We start from the raw sequence: 12,369 nt of genomic DNA, 5'->3' as shown, positions 1-12,369 counted from the left end.
GTTGGTTATTGATCACTGCTAGACAGACATTTTCAAGTCTTGCCATGCATTTTCGAAACGATTTAAGTCAGAACTCTAACTAGGCCTCAGTAACATTCAATGTCGTCTTGGTAAGCAACTTCAGTGTATATTTGGACTTGTGTTCTAGGTTATTGTCCTACTGAAAGGTGAATTTGTCTCCCATCGTCTGTTGGAAAACAGACTGAACCAGGTTTTCAACTAGGATTTTGCCTGTGCTTTGCTCTATTCCGTTGCTTTTTATCCTAAAAAAAACTCCCTAGTCCGATGACGAGCATACGCATAACAAAAATCGAATCAAATAAAATGTTATTTGTCACATGTGCCGAATACAACTAGTGTAGACCTTACCTGGAAATGCTTGCTTGTGAACCCATCTCTACATTGTAGAGTTTAAAAATAGTAACCCACAAGGAATAAAATAAATAAAATATACAAGAATGGAGCTATATTCAGGGAGTACCAGAATCAGATCAATGTGCAGAGGTACGAGGTATTTGAGGTAGATATGTACATGAAGGCAGGGTAAAGTGACTAGGCATCAGGATAGATAATAATAATAATAAGAGTAAATTAAAGAACAGAGTAGCAGCAGCAAATGATGTGTGTAAAAGTGTGTCAGTATGCGTGTGTGTGTGTGTGTGAGTGCATACGTAATATATGAAAATGTGTGTGGGTTTTGTCTGGGAGTGGCAATGTAGTGTGTGTGAGTGAGTGTGTATATGGTTTGTATCAAATCAATCAAATCAAATTTGATTTGTCACATACACATGGTTAGCAGATGTTAATGCGACTGTAGCGAAATGTGTAGTCTAGTGAGTGTGCGTAGGGTCAGTGCAAGACAGAGTCAGTGTAGATAGTCAGGTACCATTAATTTCCTATTTCGTCTTATGGCATGGGGGTAGAAGCTGTCTTGGGGCCTGTTGGTCTGAGAGCCAATGCTCCATTACCGTTTGCTGGATGGTAGCAGAGTGAAAAGTCTATAAAGTCTATAGCTTGGGTGACTGGAGTCTTTGGCAATTTTTCTGGCCTTCCTCTGATACCGCCTGATAAAGAGGACCTGGATGGCAGGGAGCTCGGCCCCAGTCATGTACTGGTGTGTCCGCACCATTCTCTGTAGAGCTTTGCGAGGGCCCATGCCAAACCCTTTTCAAGACTGTGCAGGTGTGTGTTGACCATGTTAAATTTGTCCTTAGTGATGTGGATGCCAAGGAACTTGAAGCTCTCAACCCACTCCACAACAGCTCCCTCAATGTGAATGGGGGCATGCTCTCCCTTCCTTCTCCTATAGTCCACGATCAGCTCATTGAGGGAGAGGTTGTTGTCCTTGTGTCACACTGCTAAGTCTCGTACTTCCTCCCTGTAAGCTGACTCATCGCCGTTGGTGATCAGGCCTACCATCCTAGTGTCGTCAGCAAACTTGATGATGGTGTTTGAGTCATGCGTGGCCACGCAGTTTTGGGTAAATAGGAAGTACAGGAGGAGACTAAGTACACCCCTGAGGGCCCTCTGTGTTGAGGGTCAGCATGGTGGAGATGTTGTTGTCTACCCTTACCACCTGAAGGCGGCCCATCAGGAAGTCCAGGATACAGTTGCAGAGGAATGTGTTGAAGGCTGAGCTGTATGTAATATATGAACAGCATTCTCACCCTGCTATCCAGGTGGGAGAGGGCAGTGTGAAGGTGAGTCCAATGAGCACTGCTGCGCGTAATGATGGTGACAGGTGTGCGAAATGAAGTACAGCCTGGCCCCTCCAGCGCCGGAGAGGGAGAGCGGGAGCAGGCACGACAGAGGTATTCTATATCAGGTGGGAAAAAGCTTGAGATTTCCTTCACACTTGAAGCAGAACACCAGTTGTTATGAACACCAGTTGTTATAAAAAACACACTCCACCTCCTTTCGACTTCCCCGAAGCAGCCATATGATCTTGCCGCTGTATGGAGACTCCACCAAGTACTACATGCATAGTGTCAACATCCAGACAGGTTTCAGTAAGATATATAATATCTCTGCTTTTCAAGTCTTTCTGATAGGATGCCTGTATCTTTGACTGGGTGTATTGATACAACATCCAAAGTGTAATTAATAACTTCACCATGCTCAATGATACAGTGCCCGCCCTAATTATTGGGACAGAGAAATAGAAAATGTACTCCACATGTGTAATTTTGGAGTCACTTTTATCATAAATAATAATAGAATATGTTTCTAAACACTTCTACATCAATGTGGATGCTACCATGATTGTTGATAGTCCTGAATGAATCGTGAATAATGATGAGTGAGAAAGTTACAGACGCAACAAAAAATATCATACCCCCAAGACATGCTAACCTCTCACCATTACAATAACAGGAGGGGTTAGAATTTGAGGGGGCATGATTTGTGCATCTGTAACTTTATAACTCATCACTTTTTAGGAATCATTCAGGACTATCCGTAATCATGGTAGCATTCACATTAAGTAGAAATAATCTGTAACACAACCAAAACAAACAGCAAATGCATCCAACAAGTTTATAGTCACAGACTTGATGTTATCATTGTAGCTAGGAATGTGGGATCAAATACTAAACTTTTGACTACTTTAATATACATAAATGAATATACATAAGCTGACAGTCTGCACTTTAACCTCATAGTCACTGTATAATGTAAAATCCAAAGTGCTGGAGTACAGAGCCGAAAGAAGAATACGTCCCAATAATTATGGAGGGCATATTCAATTCCTGCTTTTGATTTTTTTTGTACCAATCTACCAATAAGTGCACTTATTTGTGAGGCATTGGAAAACCTCCATGGTCTTAGTGGTTGAATCTGTGTTGGAAATCTACTGCTCGACTGAGGGACCTTAAAGAGAATTGCATGTGTGGAGTACAGAGATGCGGTAATCAATTTAAAAATCATGTTAAACACTATCATTGCACACAGAGTGATACTATGCAACTTATTAAGCAATTATTTACTCCTGAAATTATTTAGGCTTGCCATAACAAAGGGCGGTGGGTGTGGGGCTTTTCCCCAAAAAATTTCGTGATATCCAATTTGTAATTGCAGTCTTGTCCCATCGCTTCAAGTCCCATACGGACTCGGGAGAGGCGAACTCACCGTCTCAAAACATTTAAGCTTTTAATTTTCTATTAATTTCACTTTAACATTATGAGGTATCGTGTGTAAGCCAGTGACACATTTATCAACATTTTATCAATTATAAATTCAGGTTGTAACATCAAAATGTGGAGAAAGTCAAGGGGTGTCAATACTTTCTGAAGGCACTGTATCAAACTCAATTATCTCATACTCAGGCACATTGATTGATTCGGCACTGGTACCCCGTGTATATGGCCAAGTTATTGTTACTCATTGTGTATTGATTCCCTTTGTTATAATATTCTCTAGATTTGTCTCTCTGCATTTTTGGGAATGGCCTGTAAGTAAGCATTTCACTGTTAATCTACACCTGCTGTTTATAAATGATCTAACAAATAAAATACAGGGGTTACTTCTAAACGACCCGAATCTGATCATCTTTTCAATCTGTTGATATTTATCTCACATGAGAAAACGGTGTGTGGAATCTAGCTACACAACATGACACACTATAACATTGCGCCCACACATACACCCACGGTTTGGTTTATTCTTCCTGCTGTGTTTGCTTGCCACTTGGGTCGTCCAAAGTCTAAAACATATCCCAAGACAATCCCAAGGGCAGACCCAGCACTCAACTCTATTCCACCTAGTGTCTATTCATCAGACAAAAGTGTCTCATTAAACTGTAAAAAGGTTAACACCGCTGGAAATGTAAGGGTTATATTATATCTAGACACAAACAATACATCATTATATGTCTATATTCTGGTGTATTGTACTTGTGCTATTTCAGTATTTAAACTTGCTTGAAAGTGATAAACGCTCCTCCATCAACACCAGCACTTCACCGTCTCTTACCTCAGAAAGAAATAGTAAGAGCTGTTCTCCACGACGCTGTAGGAGTAACAGGGGAAGTAACCCAACCCGGTGACATTGAACCGGGAGCCAGTGGGGACCTCCAGCATGCTGCCCCACGCCTGGTCGCATTGCAGCTCGATCTCTGCGGAGAAGAAGAGGTCCGTGTCATATTGCCAAGGCAGGTAGTTATACACACTGTACGAGTCCTTGTGCAGCGCAAGCACCTTGGCGAACACGATGATCTCCGCGAGCTCCGCACGGCACGCCTCAGTCTGGGGTCTCCAGTCGTGGGCCAACTGACATCCCCAAACCCCGCTCAGACAGGTCGCCAGAATCAACGCAAAAATAGCACCCATATCTGTCAACTGCGGGTTTCGATTGCAGCCACTATGAAACACAAATTCCGGGCAGTGAAGGGTGTGCGGGCTGGTGAGAGTTACAGGACCAGGACCACTGACTTCTCATCAAACTGTCAGGCACGACTGTATTCCATGGGCTTGTCAGCGCATGCAACACCAATATGTGACAGGTATCATACAAGTAGGCTCTCTTTATAAATAACAGCAGGAAAGTGACATAAAGTAAGTTGTTGCATTCAAATACAATAGCAGTTACTTATGCTAAACCCTCTTCCCTCATCCCCTCCTGCACGCCAGGCTACACTGTGAGTGCTGATCTAAAATTACGCGCAGCTTCCCTGGATCCTGTGAGTAGAGGCTCTCTGTGCGCTTGACATCTGACACGCACTAAAGTAGGCTATTCTGACTAGCCAAGAGAACACCTTGTCTATTACCTAACACTTTATAATACTTAACCTCTCGCAATTACACATGCATGGGGTAAGCGTGCTTCTACAGCTGCATTGCTTGCTGTTTGGGTTTCTGTATCGGCCCTTTTTGACATCTACTGATACATGTGATTGATTGATTGGGGTTATCAACAGTGCCATTGCTTAAAATTGAGAGCCTATCGAATGTTTTTTTTAAATAATCCTCCAAAATTGCAGACCATGGTCTACTGCCATACATTTCCAACATCACATAATATTGGGTTTATTTCTGTACTTCTGTATTTCTTCGATCACAATAAGCCTTGTAAAATGTACTAAAAGAAATTTGTTTTCAGCCCCTCACAACAGCAACCTTATCACAGACACAAACTATGTCTTATGGGGTCATGGGGTCACTCCACGTGTGATAACAAGTTGAGGGTGCAGTCACAAATTAGGCAAATAAGAGCAAGTTAGACCACCAGATAACTATCTAATCAGTCTGGTAAATGAAAAATATATGATTTGCTGCTAAGTGTCAGAGGTCAAGAATACTGTATATTTCCCAAGTGTCTTCGGTTCAAAAGCCCCAGGCAGAACAGTAGGCTCATACATTGACATGTAACATCATGTCTGTGTCCCTGCATTGCACCTCTGTCATGGGAATGTCCTTCCCAGCAGAAGAGCCCCCAGTTGTCTTCTCTTTAGTAACCTCATCCAGGAACGAGATTACCCAGCAAACATGACCCATATGTTGTTATTCGGTGGGCAGGGGTATCCCACACTAAACCCACACCAGCCCCACACAGCCTAGCCGACAACAAGCTCAACACAGGCTAGCCCATATCAATCCCACATCAGCCAGACATGGGTCAGCCTAAACCCAACATATAGGCTAGCTCTGTGTTTCCCAACTGGGGGTACACGGACAGTCCCCAGTGAGTAAGTGGGAAGATTTTTTTTAAATGTGAAGAAAAAAGATATTGGGAAAAATATTACCAACAAAATATATGTTCAAGTTATTTAAATCTTAATAGGCAGGAAAACATTTACTGAGGTCACTGGTGTGAGATCTCTAGTTATTTTATATTTATAGGCCTATTTTGAAACTAGAGTTTCTGCTACTGCGCGCCCGAGCTTTGGGTCAATGGTTGATCCTCTGCTTGTGCCGAGTGCACGTGATCATTTGCTCTGTGCGCTAGTGTGCCTGCTGCTGTTATCCTCGCAGAAACTATGATTGATAAGACAGCAGTTGATGCACTGAAGATGGTACCATTGTCAAATAACATAGTGTGCTGTATGATCGAGGACATGGGCGTTGATATTGTTGATCAAGTGCTGAAAAAATATTAATTCCGGTCCATCTTCTCTGCAGTTGGACCAATCGACTGATGTCATTGGGGAAGGAAATTTGATTGCGTTTGTGCCATACATAAACATAATAATTCAATTATAAATAAACTAATTCCTATTAAAAAGCAGTGTTGCGGCGACACTACAGCCTGTGGTTTGATCCCTCGCTGTGTCATTACCGGCCGTGACTGGGAGTCCCATAGGGCGGCGCACAATTGGTCCAGCATCGTTCGGGTTAGGGAAGGTTTTGGCCGAGGGGACTTTACTTGGCTCATCGCGCTTTAGCGATTCCTTGCGGTGAGCCAGGCGCCTGCAGGCTGACTTTGTTCCTCCGACACATTAGTGCGACTGGCTTCCGGGTTAAGTGAGTGGGTGTTAAGAAGCGGGTTTGGTGGGTCATGTTTTTGGTGGGTCATGACTCGACCTTCGCCTCTCCTGAGCCTGTTGTGGAGTTGCAGCGATGAGACAAGATCGTAATCACGAAATTGGGGAGAGAAAGGAGTGTAAAACGTACAAAAAATACATAAACAAAATAGAAAAGGAGCATTGGCCCAATGTGGGCTGCCTACAGTACATACCGGAGGGGCATTATTTGAGTCTGTATTTGGCCCACATCGTGCCAATGTGGGCATGTTTGCTGGGAAAAGATGGTCTTATTTAGGCAAAGTGAGGGCCGCTCTCACCAGAGATGGGCTGCTCACACAGAGAACATGTGGAGCCGATAAGCAAAGGCACATTATCCTTATGTGGGCAGCCTACATGGGGCCAATGTGGGCAGGTTTGCCTGGTTCTTTAGTAATCTCTCATGGGCAGACTACGTAAACATAAATGGTACCGTAGATTTGCCTTTATACTATGACCACCGATAGCTAAGGAGCAGCAATAGTTCCTGGGCATAGGGTTTTCCATCACTGGTCATTCGAATTTCGTAAGGGAAAGGGACATTTGGCCCATAGACTTGCCTGTAACTTGCAAAGAGAGGGGGTGGAGCTCCTCGTTCCGGTCCTTGTTCTAGTAACTCTTCATGGGCATGTTCCTCTGCAACCCAGGAATTGCTGACACATATCAGATCTTACAATGCATGGATAAGTATTTTACATATCAGCTAACCACATCATATGTTACAGGAATCGGTGTGGCAGGTAGCCTAGTGGTTAGAGTGTTGGAATAGTAACCCAAAGGTTGCAAGATTGAATCCCTGAGCTGACAAGGTAAAAATGTGTCATTCTACCCCCGAACAAGGCAGTTAAACCACTGTTCCTTGACCATCATTGAAAATAAGAATTTGTTCATAACTGACAGATCTGGAGAAGGCTACCAAAAAATGTCTGCGGCATTGAATGTCCCCAAGACCACAGTGACCTCCATCATTCTTAAATGGAAGAAGTTTGTAACCACCAAGACTCTTCCTAGATCAAGCCGCCCGGCCAAACTGAGCAATCAGGGGAGAAGGGCTTTGGTCAGGGAGGTGACCAAGACCCGATGTTCACTAATTAACCTCCAGAGTTCCTCTGTGGAGATGGGAGAACCTCCTAGAAGGACAACCATCTCTACTGAACTCTACCCGGTACCGAGTCAATGTGCGGGGGTACAGGTTAGTCGAGGTAATTTAGCAGCAGTGTAAAAAAATAAATGCGGGGGACGGTGCCAATGTAAATAGTTTGGTGGCCATTTGATTAATTGTTCAGCAGTCTTATGGCTTGGGGGTTTGAAGCTGTTAAGGAACCATTTGTGTTGCGGTTTTGTCTCACCAGGGATGATGGTCTGATTCGCATTTATCGTCAAAGGAATGAGCGTTACACCGAGGCCTGTACTCTGGAGAGGGATCGATTTGGAGGTGGAGGGTCCGTCATGGTTTGGGGCTGTGTGTCACAGCATCATCAGACTGAGCTTGTTGTCATTGCAGGCAATCTCAACGCTGTGCGTTACAGTGAAGACATCCTCCTCCCTCATGTGGCACCCTTCCTGTAGGCTCATCCTGACATGACCCTCCAGCATGACAATGGCACCAGCCATACTGCTCGTTCTGTGCATGATTTTCTGCAAGGCAGGAATATCAGTGTTCTGCCATGGCCAGCGAAGAGCCCAGATCCCAATCCCATTGAGCACGTCTGGGACCTATTGGATCGGAGGGTGAGGGCTAGGGCCATTCCCCGCAGAAATGTCTGGGAACTTGCAGGTGCCTTGTTGGAAGAGTGGATTAACATCTCACAGTAAGAACTGTCAGATCTGGTGCAGCCCATGAGGAGGAGATGCACTGCAGTACTTAATGCAGCTTGTGGCCACACCAGATACTAACTGTAACTTTTGATTTTGATCCCCCCTTTGTTCATGGACACATTATTCCATTTCTGTTAGTCACATGTCTGTGGAACTTGTTCAGTTTATGTCTCAGTTGTTGAATTTTGTTCTGTTCATACAAATGTTTACACAGACGTAACTTCTCTATCCTGCCGGTGAAAACAAATGTGTCGTTCTGCATCTGAACAAGGCAGTTAACCCGCTGTTCCCCGGTAAGCCGTCATTGTAAATAAGAATTTATTCTCAACTGACTTTCCTAGTTAAATAAAATAAAAATGGTGGGGGCAGCAGCATGCTGTGGGTATGTTTTTCAACGGGAAGATTAGTCCGGATCGAGGGAAAGATGAAGTGAGCTAAGTACAGAGAGATCCTTCATGAAAACCTGCTCCAGAGAACTCAAAACCTCAGACTGGGGCAAAGGTTCACCTTCCAACATGACAACGGCTCTAAGCAAACAGCCAAGACAACGCAGGAGTGGCTTCGGGACAAGTCTCTGAATGTCCTTGAGTGACCCAGCCAGAGCCTGGATTTGAACCCGATCGAACATCTCTGGAGAGACCTGAAAATAGCTGTGCAGCAACGCTCCCCATTCAACCTGACAGAGCTTGAGAGGATCTGCATAGGAGATTGGGAGAAACTCCCCAAATACAGGTGTGCCAAGCTTGTAGCGTCCTACCCAACTAGACCTGAGGCTGTAATCGCTGCCAAAGGTGCTTCAACAAAGTACTGAGTAAAGTGTATGAGTACTTACAGTACGTAAATGTGATATTTCCATTTAAAAATGTTCATAAATTTGCAAGAATTTATATAAATCTGTTTTTGCTTCATCATTATGAAGTATGTAGATGTATGTAGTATGTAGATTGAACATTTAATCAATTTGAGAAGAAGGCTTTAGCAGACAAAAATGTGGAACAAAAATAAAGGGGTCTGATGATTTTCCAAATGCACTGAATTATACTAAATGGAGTGTCTCCGATAAACGTCGAGAATATTATAAAATGCTTTTAGACAAGGTTTCAACAAACGATGGGGAATAATGGCCTGCCTGCTTGTCCTTCTGCAGCTTGCCTGCCAATGCATGTTTGTCCCAACCTACATTTTAACATCTTAATGGGAGCTTGCCTGCCCTCCCATTTGATTGATGCAAAATACATTTAATTGATAACCAAGGGTGCGTTCAGAAATGGACTCCAGTGTGTCACAGGGCGCTCTGGGTTGTAAATAAATTCAGACCTTTGTCAGATGGTCTGTTTGTAATTTCAGAGCGAATTCTACACTATTGACATGGGACATGCTGGCTGAGGAGTAGGGTTGATCCGAGCGTCTTTCACAAAGGTAGTCAAGCACCCAAGCTAACTGGCTAAAGTTGTCTCGCTTGCTAACTACTTCTAGACACAAATGAGAGAACACCTCAAATAAAAAAAAGTTTTATTGGTCACATACACATGGTTAGCAAATGTTTTTGCGAGTGTAGTAAAATGCTTGTGCTTCTCGATCCGACACTACAGCAATATCTAACAAGTAATATCTAACAATTCCACAACAAATACCTAATACACACAAATCTAAGTAAAGGAATGAAATAAGAATATATAAATATAAATATATAGATGAGCAATGTTAGAGCGGCATGTGCTAAGATGCAAAAGATAGATTAGAATACAGTATATACATATGAGATTAATAATGCAAGATATGTAAACATTATTAAAGTGGCATTATTAAAGTTACTAGTTTTCCATTTATTAAAGTGGCCAATGATTTCAAGTCTGTACCGAGGCAGCAGCCTCTCTGTGCTGGTGATGGCTGTTTAACAGTCTGATGGCCTTGAGATAGAAGCTGTTTTTCAGTCTCTCGGTCCCAGCTTTGATGCACCTGTACTGACCTCGCCTTCTGAATGTCAGCAGGGTGAACAGGCAGTGGCTCGGGTGGTTGTTGTCCTTGACAATCTTTTTGGCCTTCCTGTGACATTGGGTGCTGTAGGTGTCCTGGAGGGTAGGTAGTTTGCCCCCTGTGATGTGTTGTGCAGACCCCACAACCCTCTGGAAAGTCCTGCGCTTGAGGGTGGTGCAGTTGCCATACCAGGCGGTAATATAGCCCGGCAGGATGATCTCTGACCATTTTACTTACCCTAGCAGAGCTGGTTAGGCTGTTTACTTGTTATCTAGAGCGTACTTATACAACAGGTGGGTCTAATTCTGAATGCTGATTGGTTAAAAGTGTATTCCAGCCAGTGTCTATTCCACAAGTTTACCACCGGCTAAATCGATGACGTTAAAATGCCTATTTATCCTGTTCCATCTGACTGCGCAATCCACTGTCTCATCATCACAGGCAGGGAAGTTACAAATTTGATCTCCAATATAAAAAGCATGTAGACATTATTTCACATTTCTTTTAGACTAACATTTAATTTTCAACAGTGGAGATTTGTATAAACCTTGCTCTCTGTCTGTTTCAATATTCAAATTCAATCTCCAACGTGTAGGGGTTGGGAGTCGTGACAAGAGAGAGGCAGGCAGCTTTTCTCAGCCAGTCAAAATCATGAATCAGCTGGCATATAAAAACAAAATGGTATATTGGGCTGCCAGGAGTTGGCGGATGCTTTAGTCCAGGTCTGGGAGGAGATCCCTCAGGAGACCATCCGCCACCTCATCAGGAGCATGCCCAGGCGTTGTAGGGAGGTCATACAGGCACGTGGAGGCCACACACACTACTGAGCCTCATTTTGACTTGTTTTAAGGACATTACATCAAAGTTGGATCAGCCTGTAGTGTGGTTTTCCACTTTAATTTTGAGTGTGCCTCCAAATCCAGACCTCCATGGGTTGATACATTTGATTTCCATTGATAATTTTTGTGTTATTTTGTTGTCAGCACATTCAACTATGTAAAGAAAAAGTATTTCATAAGAATATTTCATTCGTTCAGATCTAGGATGTGTTATTTTAGTGTTCCCATTATTTTTTTGAGCAGTGTATATAGCCTCGTTATTGTTATTTAATTATGTTACTATTTTTCCTTTGGTGTATTTAGCAAATATTTCTTACTTACATTTCTGTATTGTTGGTTAAGGGCTCATGAGTAAGTATTTCACAATAAGGTCTATCTATACCTGTTGTATTTGGCGCATGTGACAACATGAACATAAATAAACATTTATTTGATAATAACCATCATGTCAAAGTAAGTTTGGATCTAAGCGATGATATATTGTGGTCTGCAATTTTTTGGGGTGAAACACATCTCTGGTTGAAAAAGCACATTATTTTAGAATATTCGCATTAAAATCGGTTTCCAATTGGATGGAAACCTAGCCACTGGCAGCCAAACATGTTATATGGTTTTCAGGCAGGGCACGTTGGAGTGGATCACTTTTGTCAAGATGTTGATCACTGCCTTTCAAAGTGTGTTGCATTATGGGTAAAAGTATTGTCTGACTTTTGACTATATGTCGACTGCATGAACTTTACAAAAATCATGCTGTTTAGTTGAATTCACCTTAAAGTCGCTTTAGTTGCTTTTCACCACCTGCACCATGCAGCCATCACCTGAATTGTGGGAGGCATTGTTTGTCAACCAATGATTAGGGTGTTTTTGTTTGACCCACCTGAACTTGGCCAAAGACGTGACTGAAACATGATCCAACTTTTCTGCGATTCTAAAGCTACAAATGAAAGTGACATTTGAGCGAGATCTGACCAATTAATTGTTTTCACATTATGTTTTCAGTTTGTGAGTGTGTGATATGTGAGTATAGAAAAGTTTATTTAGAAGAAAATAAAAATGTATGTAAACAATAGCAGCAATGTTGATCACAGATGCAACACCCCCAACTTCACTCACTGACTTTCGTCTACAGTCGGCTTTGTTAGGCTTACCACTGGAACACACCCACAGTTAGGGCTATGGCTAGATTCTATCAGATCCGCTTTAGCCAACATCCGAATCGCAGTTGTTTTGGTGGTGTCAGAG

General features: G+C 42.9%; 1 protein-coding gene across 1 annotated transcript in view; it reads right to left on the bottom strand.

Moving 5' to 3' along the window:
• The window catches only part of LOC118400173 (coiled-coil domain-containing protein 3-like), a 38,146-nt gene extending 33,462 nt beyond the window's left edge, over positions 1 to 4,684 (bottom strand). The window contains exon 1 of the mRNA XM_035796742.2: positions 3,970 to 4,684. Within this exon, the coding sequence (XP_035652635.1) occupies positions 3,970 to 4,325 (356 nt within the window). The 5' untranslated portion in view covers positions 4,326 to 4,684. The remainder of the gene's footprint in view (positions 1 to 3,969) is intronic.
• Positions 4,685 to 12,369: the final 7,685 nt, after the last annotated feature.

This window comes from Oncorhynchus keta, chromosome 21 (genome assembly GCF_023373465.1).
Source record: "Oncorhynchus keta strain PuntledgeMale-10-30-2019 chromosome 21, Oket_V2, whole genome shotgun sequence".
Classification (NCBI taxonomy): domain Eukaryota; kingdom Metazoa; phylum Chordata; class Actinopteri; order Salmoniformes; family Salmonidae; genus Oncorhynchus; species Oncorhynchus keta.
The sequence above is the reverse complement of the archived record's forward strand: the minus strand, read 5'-3'. Positions and strand labels throughout refer to the sequence as shown.